At 34.8% G+C, this 16076-nt stretch overlaps 1 protein-coding gene across 3 annotated transcripts in view; it reads left to right on the top strand.

Moving 5' to 3' along the window:
• MEMO1 (mediator of cell motility 1) overlaps positions 1 to 16076 on the top strand; it is a 113222-nt gene that overhangs the window by 69418 nt on the left and 27728 nt on the right. For all 3 annotated transcript variants that reach the window (XM_032881838.1, XM_032881839.1, XM_032881837.1), the window contains 2 exons: positions 6041 to 6153; positions 8047 to 8158. In XM_032881838.1, the coding sequence (XP_032737729.1) occupies positions 6041 to 6153; positions 8047 to 8158 (225 nt within the window). The remainder of the gene's footprint in view (positions 1 to 6040; positions 6154 to 8046; positions 8159 to 16076) is intronic.

Below are 16076 nucleotides of genomic sequence, written 5' to 3'. Positions count from 1 at the left end.
TTCATTAAGAATTTAACTTTTTATATATTTATTATACCTTATATAGGTTATGAAAAGCTTTTATACTGTTTTTCATTGTCTGAACATTTAGTTTTTACTTTTCCTTTTGTTGGTAATATGTTTAGTTCTGGAAATGTTAGAAGGTTAAATGTTTTGGTTTAAAAAAATTTTTTTTTGAAATCGGGAGATGAACATCTTTAAGAATGGATAGCACTTTGTTCTGTTAATCATTTTGTAATTTAAAATTGTTTATTCTGCTTGTTAAATTGTGGTTAATGAAAGAAAATAATTTCTTATTGGCTTAATGAGGTAGCTGAATTATTTTAGAATCTGACAGTGAATGTAATATGGTGTTTGAAGCATGTTAGCTCTTAATTCAATAAAAGCTCTGAGATTAGCTTTAAAATTTTTTTCTGGCAGATTGAGACTTATTAAGTAATATATGACTCTCTAAGAAATTTGTGAACTTTGAAAAACTTCTGCTAGAAATAGCCACCTAAATTACTTAATTTGCTGACCAGCATTTTATCTAAATATTTAATTCACAAATGTGAACAAGTATCAGGCTCCAGTCTGTACGCAAGTTATTACACACTGTACGAATAGGTAAAATCAGCCATCTTAATTCTGTCAAATGTTGATTGTTAGGTTAGACTTGTGTTAGTAGAGGTGGAGCATAATCCTTCAAAAGAAGTTTTTTGGTAGTGTGCTCTGCATATTGTATCATACCTTTGTTGGAAATTATTTTTAGTAAGTTTTTAATAATAAAACGATAATGTTGCCAAATTGATGAGGTTTTGGTTAGCCCGGCCTCATTTATGATGTCTTGAGGAGTGTCTTTAGCAAGTACTTCTTAATACATATTTATTATACAATTTCAGCTAATTTATTTTATGAGTAAGAACAAAAATAAATTAGAGTGGGAAGATTTCCAAAAGTTTCCTTCATTTCAGCCTGTAAACAGCTATAATCAAAGTTAGTGAATATGATAGCCTTTTCAAAACCTATTTGATGATGTTATTTTCTAGAAGGGTAGTCTTGAATTAAATTTGGCTTAGTAATATGTAGAGAGATATAGAAACTATGTTGGTAGATGCAGAAAGCATGTATTAAATAAGTTGATAGAAAGTGTGAATGGAATGAGGAAGAGTAAATGGAAGAGAGTCAAGGACTAAGATGATGATAGAGGAGGTGAGTAATAAGAGAGGCAAATGATGCATGAAGATGTGATTAGCTTATTTCTATAATTAGTATGTAATAATTGAATTTTGAACAAGTAAATCTGAAGGTCCAAGGGTTAAAAATGATTGGCAGTCATTCACAGTATTCTCTTAAACGTGGCCCTCCTTAAGATTGGCAATGTTTCAGAGTCCTTTGAGAGAAATAGAAGAACGTCTTTCTGGGAACTATGAGAAATTTAGAGAAAAAATAACAGCCCAACACAGAAGATTAAATTCTCTGCCACTAGCTTCCATTCTTACCGTCCACACTAATCCATTCCCTACATGTCAACTAAGATCATCTTTTGTACTCTCTTGTACTTTGAATGGATTTTTTTTTTTAAGATTTTATTTATTTATTTGACAGAGATCACAAGTAGGCAGAGAGGCAGGCAGAGAGGAAGGGAAGCAGGCTCCCCACTGAGCAGAGAGCCCTATGCAGGGCTTGATTCCAGGACCCTGGGATCATGACCTGAGCCGAAGGCAGAGGCTTAACCCACTGAGCCACCCAGGCGCCCCTGGAAATATCTTTAATTATTGGGAAGCTGTCCATCTTACAGTGATAGAAGTTTTGCAAGAGGCTGATTTTCACTTAAAAGCTTCAGTTATGTCTTGGGCAATGTTTTCTTTGAAGTGGCAGGCCTATTTTATTCATTTTCTAGGAAGTTTCTGCCAAATACCTAAATTGGAATAATTGTAGTTTGTCTACAGTCACTTTTTGAAGTAAAAATTTTGTTCCATGAAAAAAAAAGTTTGGTTTAGATCACACTCATAATCACACAAATGTTTTCCCCATGACATCATTCAGTATATTGCAGAAGTGCTTTATAAATGCATAAAGCATTTTGTTGTATAGAATATTTTTATAAAACTGTACTGAGAGTTCAAGATTTAATGAAAGTAAGTGAAACTGGCCTAAAAAAACAAACAAAAACCCAACATACTTTGATGTGGGTGAAGGTAAAGAACACATGACTAGATGTACATTTTGATTCCATTACCGTGATCACAGTTCTGATGTGCCAGTGGTTTACCCAGACTTATTTTTGTACCTTAAGTACAAATGTCAACACATTGGATTTAGTTTATGTGCTGCGGAAGGAGCACGGGGGTGATTGGATTTAGATCATGGGTGTTGGGGAGGGCATTTCTGAGGAAATGATTTTTAAGCCGATCCAAAGGTACAGTAGCACTTGTGAAGGCTTTGAAGTAAGCTGAGTTGTGTTCCAGTCATCAAGGAACTGCAAGATCAGTATCCGCAAACTATTGTGATCAGGGGTGGTGGTGGTGGTGGTGGGGTAGTCGTGCAAGATGGGGCCAATGCATTTGAGACTTCAGAACCCATTGTAAGGAGTTTACATTTTATCCTCTGATAAGGAGAAGTCATTGAAAGACCTTTTAAGGGGGGGGAGTGATGGGATCTGATTTATATTTAAAGGAGTACCTTGGTTGTTTAAGGAATTTAAAAAATGGTATATTTAAGTAAGTTCTTTCTCATATTTACTGTTGCAATGTCTTTTCCTATTACTAAAACTTTAATTGAAAACCTGGAACTTAGGTTGTACTTATTAGATAGTAACTTGATTTTGGTTCATCTTTCAGAAAGCCTTTCAGGGTAGAAAAAAGAGCAAAAGGGATCTTCTGTGGGGCCAACTGACACTTAATTTAGTTAAAATATCTCTACTTGCCAGGAAACATCTTTAAAAAATTACTTGTTTTCCATTATTTAGAATAAATAGTTGAATATTTATGAGGGCAGATACTTAGGTAGCTTGTTAATGGGTTGCACAGGCTATACTTCTCATAGTAACTCTACAAATGTGAATTCTCTGGAGGTATTATACATAAACTACATTTATTTCTAAGAGAATACTTCGTTACTTTTTCCTTTTTTTTTTTTTTCATATTAAGGGTTTTTTTTTTTACATGTGTGACAACATGACAACAGTGATGATATGCTAAATTTATCAGTTACTCATTTAAAGACCGAGTACTTTTTAATTAATTGGAGGGAGAGAAAGTGGCATTGCTTCCAATGCCTATATTACTCATTTTTCTCCAAAATATTCCTGGGGCCTTGATGTTAATGGATCTAGCAATCTAGCTCCCCTCAAAAGAAAATGCATTATTATTTTTTTTAAGATTTTATTTATTTATTTGAGGAAGAGAGAGTGAGAGAGAACACGAGAGAGGAGAAGGTCACAGGGAGAAGCAGACTCCCTGTGGAGCTAGGAGCCCAATTCTGGACTTGATCCCTGGACTCCAGGATCATCACCTGAGTTGAAAGCAGTCGCTTAACCAACTGAGCCACCCAGGTGCCCGAAAATGGATTATTTTTTATTTACATTATTAATTTTCTTTTTACATTATTAATTTTCTTTTCTAACAAAGAGAAATTTTGAAATTACTACTAATAGGTGCTCCCCCACCCTTCTTTTCAATGATGTCTAGCCTATTTTTGGGTTTATCACTTACGAAGATTTCATGTTGTTATGACCTAAACCTCTTTTTCCTTGTGTTGCATATGAGTGAGTTTCTGTTAGGATGGAAAGAATTGAGTACACAATTGGCTAATTCAGATGGTGGGAGCTCTTTTCTCCACCAGTCTTATCTTTTCATGTGGGTTGGGTCTGGCAATAAAGGCCAACAAAGTAAATTGTCTGATATTGCAGGGGACAGTTAGGCTTTCCAAGCTGACCTTTGGTGTTTATTTCTGGAGTAGTGCTCATATTTTGGTCACTATTAGAACCTTGTTACACTTACCTAGAAATGTATCTGTGTCTTGAGTTTAAATTGACATTTTAAAAGTCATTTCATATTTTAATTATATATGCTGGATTTCCTAGGAGTGTTCTGATTTTAAATATTCTGTTCCTCTGTCTTGTCATAGAAATGCATTCCTCAATCATAAAAATGCCTTCTTTTCATACTTGATTCTTAGTTCATGTAATACTTTTCCTTAGACAAATCACCTAAACACAACCATTATCTGTGTCCTTCATTAGACTTTAATTTAAAAAATTGTGATGATGTTTATATACTCTTAAGACAGGAAAGCATAATGGTATCTCTTTTGTTCATTTAGGGATCTAAATTTGATTTGATCTTTTTTTTTTTTTTTTTGGAAATGGCTGCTTACTTTGTTCATAGTGGTGATGATAAGAAGTGAGTATTAGCAGTGGAGGAGGAAGGGGATGAGGAGAGATTATGGTTTTGACTAGTAACGGCCTGTGGATGAAATCTTATGTTTGCGATCTGTGACATCTTGAGGAAGTTTTGGGACTCTAAACTGAGGATCTCTGTTTTCCTCATCCACATCTTCCTTACCGTCTCTTCCCCCACCACAGCAAGTAACATGTAGCAGACAGTGAGTTAATTTTCTTAACTGTAATTGAATTTTATGAAAATAAATATATCGCCTAAGCACATTCCTTATCTTGTAAGTTTCTGGTCTGAAAGAACTAGCTCATGTCTCAGTCTTTGTCCATTAATTGAAAAACGAGTATAATTAATTTTTTCTAGGTACATTTTTCTAGCTTATCATTTCTTTCTCGTAGTTTTGGTTTTCAAATCTGTAAGTTTGTATGTGTGTGTTAGAGAAAGATTTTGTTCATTTGAATCTGAGAGAACAGAAAATGGGTAGTTTTGGAATTTAGATTGTAGTGATGTTTGAGATAAGAGGGGAAGTTAATTTTACCCTTGATGTCAAGATAAAGGGATTGTAAAGATTTAAGCTATAGTTTAGCCCAGTTCTTTTCTTTAGCTACAGTGCAAATAACACATAATCAAGTTTCTTTGTTTTTGAGAATGACTTCTGTCTAATTGAATGGGAACAGAGAAAGCTTATAATACAGAATTTTTTCTCAACAAGATTCCTTTTTTCTCTGCTATGGTAGAAATGTGGAAATAGCTTTATCAGAATGGTTCTTTGTAATGATATTTTATAGGGAGTTTTAGAAATTATACTCTCATGTAGTTTTACTAAAGTGGTGGTGGATCTTATGAGGCAAGTTTAGAACGTGTTAGAATTTTGGGCTTTTATTTATAGCTGAAATGTTTAAATTCAATGAATATAGCTATTGAAAACCTTCTGTATCCTGGACATTATGAATACAGAGATGATTTTAAGTGTAGCAGTTGATTTACTGTAGTTCAACAAATCAGTAACTAGTATGCCCGGGTGTTGAAAATGTTCTTTTCTTTTCTTCTTTTTTTAAATGGTTCTTTTAAAGCCTTTCAACAAAAAGACAAAGATAAGGAACTGAACTTAATTAACTGAGGAGCAAATCAGTTGCGTTTATAGTAGTTTTCTGGCCCTCCTGTAATAAACTGCCACTAATCCTAACTGAAACAGAAATTTATTTTGTCTCCGTCTAGAGGTGGGCAGACCCAGAGGAGGGTGCTCTTAGGATTGGTTTCTCCTGAAGCCTTTCTTCTTGGTTTGCAGACGATTGTCTTCTTGATGCTTCTTCCCTCTCTGTGCATGTATGCCCCTGAGATTTCTTCCTCTTCTTATAAGAACACCAGTCATTGGATTCAGGCCTTACCCGAATAGCCTCATTTTTACTTAATGATCTGTTCTAATACTTAAAATGGTTATATTTCTCCTAAAATGGTTATATTCTGAGGTACTGGCGTGGAACTTCAACATAAATTCTAGGAGTACATAATTTAGCTCATAATAGTAAGTAATGAAATCAGTCAAGAAAGAAAATGGTGCCACATGTGATTTTTAAAAATTACTTATTTTTTCCCCTTTTATTTAATAAGCTTTGTGTAGAAGTACAATTGTTCTGTGCTTTTTGTTGTGTATCTCCTAGCCGGAGAATTTTCATCCTTGGGCCTTCTCATCATGTGCCCCTCTCTCGATGTGCACTTTCCAGTGTGGATATATATAGGACACCTCTGTATGACCTTCGTATTGACCAAAAGAGTAAGTATATAGACATCTTAGAGCTTTTAAAGGGCTAAAGATTTTTTTTTAATAAGTTAATTTAAAAAATTAAAAATATGAATAGTATAAGTAAAATCTCAGTTTTAAAGATAAAATTGATTTCAACTTATCTGCATAAAGCAAAAACAAAGGTAGAAGATCTTCTGTATGCCTTAAAGACAACCAGAGTTTTTTTGCCAGCTGCAAAAATCTGTCAGGTCCACTAGTCTCCAGACTGTTCATATTACATGTGTATTCAGGGAAGTGTCTTGTACTCACTGTACCATGAAGACAAGCAATTAGTACCCACTACAACTTGAAGAAAGATTCTGGGCATGTTAGTCTGACTCTGTGTATATCACTTTCCTCATTGTAAATAGGTCATGGTGATAATGCCTTAATTTCTTCTCAGATGATTTTTATGGCGGGGGGGGGAGTGAAACACTTAAACAAAGGTGCTTCATAAATCTTAAGTGTATTTTATTTTTAAAACGTATCTCTTATTTTGTTATGTATCTTTTATTTAGTTCGTCTCATTTTATACATTGAATGTGAAAATTGAAATCTTTTTACTTTATAATAGTATTTTTGGAATAGCAGGGAGCATCATTTTAAAAATGTAGAACTGTACAGAGAATAGCAAAACAAATATTCTTGTACTTACCATCCACAATTGACTCAGAGTTTTCCCCTTAACTGAACTCAATTTGCCTTCTCAAAAGCCATCTTCATGAGCTTGCTTTGTATTCCTCTAGTTCATCACATCAGATTTCAAGTATGTTGGGTGCTTATTATTTCAAGAAATCTTGGAACAAATTCTTCTCTAGGATGAAAGAAGCCATTTGCAAAATTGACAGTCACCTCTTTTTCTTTATTTTTGGGGCCCAATTTTTTATAACTTGGGGTTTTAATTGTTACTATCAGTAATTTGTTGTTAGAATAATTTTTACTAATGAAGCTGGAGTATAACCAGCCTTATTACGCCCTGTGATGCTTTTAGGGAACATAATTTATTTTTAAAACCTTGTTGGGGCATTCAGAAAATTTTGGTTTTAGATAGCTTCCTAGTAAAGGAATGGGTGATTTTTAATCAGGCAAAACTGAGCAGAAAAAAAGTCATGCCATCATTTGTTTCTTTAATATTGGTAAACCCAATTAAGGATGTAGTTATAAAAATGGTTTTGTTCTATGACAAAACAAAAATATTCTTATATCACTTTTTTACATATTAAATTTCATCTTATTATATCATATCTATTTCTAAGTATAATTCATCAGAAGGGCCTGAATTACTAGATTATTTTAGAATTATTCATGGCATGGTATTATGGTGAATTTATGTTCTGGTCTGTCCTAGAAGCTTAATTTTTAATTTTGAAGGAAAAAACATGCTTAATAGGAGTTTTCTGTACTTTGTGTGGCAGGCATCTGAGATGGGAAATAATAATCCCACAGATTTTATAATAAAGTGAAACAAAACTTAAAAACTGTATTATGAGCCTCACGAGTAGGTGGAGCAGGGGCTTTGGCATGTTTTACTAGGAGTTCTAATCAACTGTGTTCTTGTTGGCATGTGCTGATTGAAATCAAGGGAAAGCTTAGACCCAGAGGTGATTTTAGATGTAATAAAAGAACTGATGAACATTTTAAATGATTATTTTTATATAGCTGTGCAACATATGAAAATGCTGAGTAGTCATCACATGTATTATTGCTTTGTTTAGTTTGTAAAAAGCTAGTTTTTTCTTTTTTAACGATAAAAATGAAGGAAAATAATTATGTGATTCTTCTGTCTCTTGCCAAAGCATGTAGTTTTTTGTTACTGAGTGGAGTCTCACAGAATAAGGATATACATTAATATATTTGTTTTACTATATTTTGAAATCTCTTTAGTTTACGGAGAACTATGGAAGACAGGAATGTTTGAACGCATGTCTCTGCAGACAGATGAAGATGAACACAGTATTGAAATGCATTTGCCTTATACAGCTAAAGCCATGGAAAGGTATATTGATTAATATAAGAAATCCCAGAGAAATCACAAGTATTAAGTTCTTTGGAATTATTTTCACTGGGTAAAATAATCATTAGGATAAAGAGATTTTAAAAACTTTTTGTTATTTGAGGGGTGGCTGGCTCAGGTGGTAGAGCCTACAGCTCTTCAATCTCAGAGTTGGAAGTTTGAGCCCTACACTGGTTCTAGAGATTGCTAAAAAACAAAGAAATCTTAAAAAATTTTTACTATTTGAAATGATATAAAATTTTGAGATTGGATATTTCTAATGTTGATTGAAGTTGGTTTTGAGTAGTTTGCCTGTGAAGGCTGAACATGTGAATTGACATGGTTTTTTTATTAGGTGATAATGTTTTAAAAACCGGTGTGTGTGTTTATATGTGAGTGCGGGGGTATGTGTGTGTCTGCCTTTTATTTTATTCATTAGACATGTATCTCAGAATAACAAATTCTTTTATGCTATAAGTAAGTAATCAAAAATTTTAGATTTGGAAGTGACATTGGAGCTCATTTATTTCAGCTTTATGCAAAGTATGTGAATATTTTTTATGATATACTTGGCAAATCAGTATTTGGTACTTGTTAAAGGTCTTCCAGTGATAGGATGCCCATAAGACTATTAAGTAGGATGAGGACAGGGACAAAACCCATTTTATTCTCTACTTGTATCCCACTGCCTAGCACAATGCCCATTAGGTAGTAGTCAGTAATTTATTTTGTAAAATGAAAAAGTTTATTTATTCGTTTAATTTATTTAATATTTTAAAGCTTTTATTTATTTGTCAGAGAGAGAGAAAGAGCAAGAGAGAGCACAAGCAGGGGTAGCAGCAGGCAGAGGGATAAGCCGGCTCTCTGCTGAGCAAGAAGCCCCATGTGGGACTCGATCCTAGGACCCTGGGATCATGACTTGAGCCACCCAGGCATCCCTGAAAGAATTTTTTAAAGAGCTTTTTTCTTTTAGGGCAGTATTCAAATTAGAAAGTCTTCCTTTTGTAGGTCACATTTGTTTAATTTTTTCAGCCATTTCCTTTACATGGACTTAATATTCCATATACAGTTTGACTAGTTCTTAATGTGGTGAGATTATTCCTTCTCTGGATCTTGTCATTTTATTCTCTTAGTTAAATACATGGTGTACTGTATAGGTTCACAGTAAATATTTGTTAATTAAATGTATTAATAAAGCCCAAGATCACATTAATATTTTTCGTGTTGATATGGCTCACTTGTTATTGAGTAATACCCTCGTGGCCAGCTAAAGCTCAAGTCTTTTTCCTGCAGTTAAGTTGGATTATTTTCTCTCTTGTACTTTTGTGGTTTCTTTTTAACTCTCAATTACTACTGTTTAATTTTTTCTTGTTGGTTTTAGTCTATTGTGGCAATCTTTTTGGATCATTTCCACTCCCAAATTCTGTTAGGAAAAGGTTATTTAATTTCCATCTATTCACAATGATAACTGTGATGCATTGTGTAAACCTGAAGAAGTTTCCAGAAAATCAGTGTGATATTAAATTATAAGCAATAGAATTTTAGGTTAATTGTGTTTTACCACATTCTAATCCTTTAGAAATTGTTAAACCAATATATGCTGTTTATTTCCTGGAATGCTAGTACAATCAGAACATTCCATTCTTCAATTACATAGAATAATAGAAAACTTCTGTTATTTCCTGGAATGTTTGCATATTTTATCATGAGAAAATACATCTTAGACTTAATAAGGCCAACAATATCCTTAAGGAACTAATAACAAAATAATATTTTTGTTGTTACTTCAAAAGTAAAACATGTAATGTTGAAAATTTAGGAAAACAGAAACTTAAAATCAACCAAAATTATCGTTCATAATTCCCCCTCTATTAAATATTATTAAATAACCACTGTTAAGTATATCACTTCTCAAGAGATCTTCTCTCTCTCCCAGATTACATTTGCATCTCCAATACTGACTCTTAGAAAATACCTAGTACTTTTCCTTTGTAGCCTTTGCTGTACTTGCTGCCTGTATTAGTTGTCCATTACTGTGTGAAAGATTGCTTCAAAACTTAGTGGTTTAAAATCACAGCTATCATTCTATAAATTATTGCTCACAAATTTGGGGTCAGGAGTTTGGGCAGGGGATACCTTGCTTTGGTCCATGAGATGTTGACTTAGGTAACTTGAATGGGGCTAGTTGATCCAAAATGGTCTTGGTGCTAGCTTTTAGCTGAGGCACTTCATGTCTTCTCTGGGTGGTCTGTTTGCTCATCAGCCAGGGCTTTCCTCTCTTCTCGGCTTCTATCTAGAAGAATAACCTGGATTTCTTTACATGGTGATTTAAGGTAACCAGAGAACAAAAACAAAAGTTCTCAGCCTCTTAAGGCCTCAGCCTGAAACTAGACAGCATTATTTTTATCACATTCTCTTTTTCAAAGCAGAACACAACATTAGCTAAGATTTAAGGGATGTAGAAATAGATTCCACTTCTTGATGGGAGCAGTAGCATGTGTAAAGTCAGGAATAGGAGGAATTGTTGGTAGCCGTCTTTGCAGATGGACTGTATCACAGTTGTTCTAATGGACAGTATGGTGTCTCTCCAACGTGCAGTACTCAGTCCTCTGAAGATGTCCAGAAGTCTTGTTCAGTTAGGACCTCAGTTTCAAAGTCTTTTACTTTATGATCTACATTAAGTCAGCATGTGGGTGAGGATTTCTGGGTACAGCTCCTCTTGATTTTGGATACCTGTGAACTAAGAAGACAAGTTTTACCCCATCCCACCCTCCATTCACTCCATGTACAATTTTGAGACAAGAATTAAAAAAAAAATTTTTTTAAGATTTTACTTATTTGACAGAGACCAAGAGAGCATAGACAGGGGGAATGGCAGAGAGAGGGAGGGAGGGAAAGAGAGAGAGAAAAGCAAGCTCCCCACACAGCAGGGAGCCCCAACGAGGAGCTCAGCCCTAGCACCGTGGAATTATGACCTGAGCCAAAGGCAGACACTTAACCAACTGAGCCACCTAGGCACCCCAAGACAGGAATTCTTAACCACACAATAGATAATCCCAGTGGAGAGTGAAAGAATGGAAAGCATATAGCAGCCTCTGGTCCAAAGCAATTCTGAAATCTAATCAGGGAACAGAGAATGTTCTTTGATTAGGTCTTGGCTCTGACTTCTGGTAGTGCTTACATAATTCTTTACTTTTCTCAGCTCTTGGCTTGGTCTTTTGGGCTTTTGCCTCTACTTGCTGACTCATTTTTACTTCTCCATATGAAATGGGCCTTGTTTACACCTGAGTAATCATTTCTGTCTGATTCATGTATGTGACAGTTTGAAAACTTAAAGGCCTCTTTTCATTTGGGACAATGTTTGTTTTAGTCTAAACATTGTGGGTTTTCTGTGTGTCAGATTATAAGTGCATTCCATTAGGCAATAGTCACATCCATAGTTCTGTGAGTGACAGGACTCTCTCTGCTTTGGATCCCAATTTAGGGTTCTGTAAGGTTCTTAGAAGCCCTTTTGCCTACCCGAGAGAGAATGTAAGCCCTATCTTATTAAGTCTTTCAGTGGTCTTAATAAAGGATTTTATAGATGAGTTTTTGATTTGATGATTGTGAGCCCATGATTTATTGGCAGTGCTCTGGATTTGATCTTTGTCTTCATGTCATTTCTGTGACAGTCTTTTGCTATCTGTAAAGGCTAGTGATGAGAAGCAGTTATTTTCCAACCAAGCAACTCCTGGTTAGAAATATTTCCTTTAAATTCTGCTTGTAATTCTTTGGCTCATGTTTTTCTTTTACCTTTACATACTTCGCTATAAAGAAGCCAGTGACACTTTGAATATTTTACCTAGAGATATTAGCTAGATCTATAGGTTTGCTAGGTATATTTTTAATGTTTTAAGTTATTTTTACTTGTGATCATAATGCTAATTGTTCTGCCAGTTTATAATATGGGCACCTCTTCTTCTGGCTTTGTAGAGCAGTTTCCTTACCACTCTAAGAGTACCCTGTCTCTTTCTTGCCCTTCCAGCTTCTGCCTGTCTCAGTGTCCTCAAAGCCAGTGTTTCAGGTTTCTGTTCCAGTAGCACCCTTTCCAAGCACCACTTTTTATCTCACGTACCTATTGCAGTATAACAAATCACTTCAAAGTGCCTATGTTTTTTGCTTATGACTCTGTGAACTAGAAATTGGTCGGGGTGAGTGGTGCCAACTTGTCTCTGTTTCATCTGCTCCCAGGTGAAGCAGGCTGACTAGGATGAAGGCTTGTCACTTCTTCACCTCACTTCTTGTCTGGGGCTGCGATGCTGGTTGTCTACTGAAACACCTTCGTTCTTGTCTCGGTGCTCTCCATTTCACCTGTTGTCATTGTCCTGCAGGGCCTCTCTCTTCACATGGTGTCCCTCTCCTCAGGTAGTCGTGGACTATCATGAAGTACATGGCAGTTCAGGGCAGCAAGAAAACAAAACTAGAAACTCTCAGACATCTTACTATGTGGGATTGGAATTGGCACAGTGTTACTTAGGCCACATTTTCCTCATCCAAGCAAATTGCAAGGCTACGTTCAAGGGGAGGGAAAAAGAGATTCTACTTTTGATGGGAGGGGTGACCTGGGCATTCAGAAGTGGGACAAATTTTCGGGGATTATGCTTAAAGACAGCTTGCTACAGTACCACTGTAGTTAAGTAGCTCTTTTGGTGATTGCCTGCATATGGGCCCTTCCTTGATAGTTCCCTAATCTGTTCCCTGCCTGAGGACAGCTAGTCTTCACTGTACTTTCAGTGCCTAACACAGGACCTGGTACACAAAAGGATTCTCATAATTAATTGTTAAATGGAGTAATAATGATCTTCCCATTATTAAATATTAAATATTTTTCCTAAAATGAGTTCAAATGTTCTTATTAACTCTGTTGCATATTATGAAGCTATTTCCATGTCATTTTTACTCCTATTTATTGAGTACACATAGAACTTTCTAGAATATGTCTATATAATACTTTCATCAGTTGACCATTAAATTTTCTAACTTTTCTTTCATTTTTTTCACTATAGTCATTACAGATTTTTAAATTAAATACCTAAGGTAGTCTTTATAATTCTCTGTGTTATCTTAAATAGATTTAAAAAATAAGATTCATTAGAACTTTTAAAAGAAATAATGAGTAGTATAAAGGTGAAAACATGAAATGACCCGTAATCTCCTTGCTTAGTTAACCCTATTGTCATTAAAAAATACTTGTACAGTACTGTACGTGGCTTGAAAATGTAAACAGCATCAAGAAGTATAAAATGAGAATTAAAGCCTCTCTGCCAGTGTTCCTTTGATAGTAAACCAGTGTTCACTAACCAGTGTTCATTTGATAGTAAAAATTGTTATGTATATACTAACATATATATGTACATATGTTTGTATTATGTGTAAGATTTATATATACACATACTTATTTGTATAGATTAAAATATGTAAATAAGAGATCATATCTTGCATACTTTATTCTGATCCTGTTTTCCATATATTATCTTTACTATTGAAATGCATAATTTTGCATTGCTTGTAATTGTATTGAGAGAGTTAGGATATGTTGAAACCATCTATCTTGAAAAAAAAACTGGTTAACTCTGAATATTAATAGCACTGGATTAATAGCATTTTATACTTCTTTTTTCTTGTTTAGTTACCTTTAACACCCCCCACGTGTTCCTCTCTCTGTATCATTCCCATTCCTGTTTGCTGTTTGTTTACAGTTTAAAATTTTAATGAATTGTTTTGGGTAATTTATATGCAGTAAAATGTACTTTTTTTTTTAAGACTTTTTTTTTTTTTTAAATATTTTATTTATTTATTTGACAGGTGGAGATCACAAGTATGCAGAGAGGCAGGCAGAGAGAGAGGGAGGGAAGCAGGCTCCCTGCTAAGCAGAAAGCCTGATGTGGGGCTCCATCCCAGGACCCTGGGAATATGACCTGAGCTGAAGGCAGAGACTTTAACCCACTGAGCCACCCAGGCGCCCCAAAATGGACTCTTTAAGGCATAGGAATTCTCTGAGTATTGACAAATTCAGAGTTGTATATATTCATCACAGTCTAGATATAAAACAATTCCTTTCCTTCAAGTTCACTACTTTTTGTTCAGAAAAATGTGCAGAGTAAATAAGATGCTTTAGTAACTTTGAAAGTGTTTCATTGAGAAATACGGCACTACAAAACTGTTCCTGTTCACTATGAAAGTATCATCATTATCTTCTTGGCCATTTAATACTTTTTGTTACTGCTAATAATTTGGAACTCAGACAACTTCAAAGTACGGTACAGTGTATTTAGATATGTTCCATCTTCTGCTTTAGGTTCTAGCCAATCTTAAAAATTCAGTGTGGTTAGGATTTGATGAGTTTTGGAGTACTTAGACTATTATTAAAAAAGAGCAACTTGATTTTATGCAGTTTACCCAGATTGATAAGCTGCAGTCTTGTAATTCTTATGTTTACCCATATTGATTGTATCTTTGACTTCCCTGAGTGAGAACACCACTATAAGATGGCTTCGTATGGTATTAATTATTATTAACTGAACAGTTTTTCCCTGTTCTTAACATCTTGTGTTAGTATGGTACATTTGTTATAGTTGACGGAGAAGTGTTGTTACATTATTAATAACTAGGTCCATAGTTTAATCAGGGTTCCCTTTTGGTGTTACATAGTTTATGGGTTTTACCAATGCCTGAAGTATTTGTTATCTGCCATTATAGTACCATACAGAATCATTTCACTGTCCTAAAAAGTCCCCTGTACTTTTCCTGTTCATCCTCTCCCTCTTCATTCCCCCCAACCATTCCCTGGTACCCACTTCCTTTTCTACTCTCTCTGTAGTATACAGTAATATAGTTTCTGGAAAGTCATTTAATGGGAATCATACAGTATGCAACCTTTTCAGGTTGACTTCTTTAACTTAATAATATACTTTCAAGATTCTTCCATGCCTTTTTTTGGCTTGATAGCTTATTTTTCTTTATTGCTGAGGAATATTCTGTTTTATAGATGTATCACAGTTTATCCATTCACCTATTAAAGGATTATTGATATAGTTGGATTAATATCTCTCATATTTGTTACTGCTTTCTACTTATTACCCTCGTTCTTTATTTCTATTTTTTTTTCTGTTATTCTGCCTTTTGTGGTTTTAATTGAGCATTTTATGTGATTCCATTTTTTCCTCTCAACATATCAATTATATTATTTTTTTTAAAGATTTATTTATTTATTTGACAGAGATCACAAGTAGGCAGAGAGGCAGGCAGAGAGAGAGAGGAGCAAACAGGCTCCCTGCTGAGCAGAGAGCCAGATGTGGGTCTTGATCCCAGGACCCTAGGACCATGACCCGAGCTGAAGGCAGAGGCTTTAACCCACTGAGCCACCCAGGTGCCCCAATTATAGTACTTTTTAAAAAACATTTTATAGTGGTTAAATGGGTAGCAATCTGAGCAGACGGTGGGAGATTTTGGAATGTTAGAGACTGTAGAACTTGGTAAATGTTTCTGTGTGGGAGATTATCATGATTTTAAGGTCATGCAGAAGTGAAAGGCCTAATATGGCATTATCAGAGATGGTAAGGCCAGAAATAAGAGAATATAGGGCATGGAAATGTTGACTTGTTCCTAATAAAATATCAGAGTTTATTATTTTGACAGCAAGCTTAACCTATTTATAAGGTTATTTTGCTTCAGATGGTTGAGTGGTACCTGAAATACGCCCGCCCTTATATAAACCTTTTTTCTCAGTATTCTTACTCAAATGAAAATTAAGAAAGCTATCTAACCTTTGAAATTCATTTTGATAATCTGATTAGATTCAATTAACTGATGAAGCAGTGGAGACTTATAATGACTTAAATCTTAATCTTAGTTGTCACTGACAGCTACCTTGCCTCCTCCT

The sequence above is a fragment of the Lontra canadensis genome, unplaced genomic scaffold, assembly GCF_010015895.1.
Source record: "Lontra canadensis isolate GAN:19392208 unplaced genomic scaffold, GSC_riverotter_1.0 scaffold78, whole genome shotgun sequence".
NCBI lineage: Eukaryota > Metazoa > Chordata > Mammalia > Carnivora > Mustelidae > Lontra > Lontra canadensis.
This window is presented reverse-complemented; position numbering and strand designations above follow the sequence as displayed.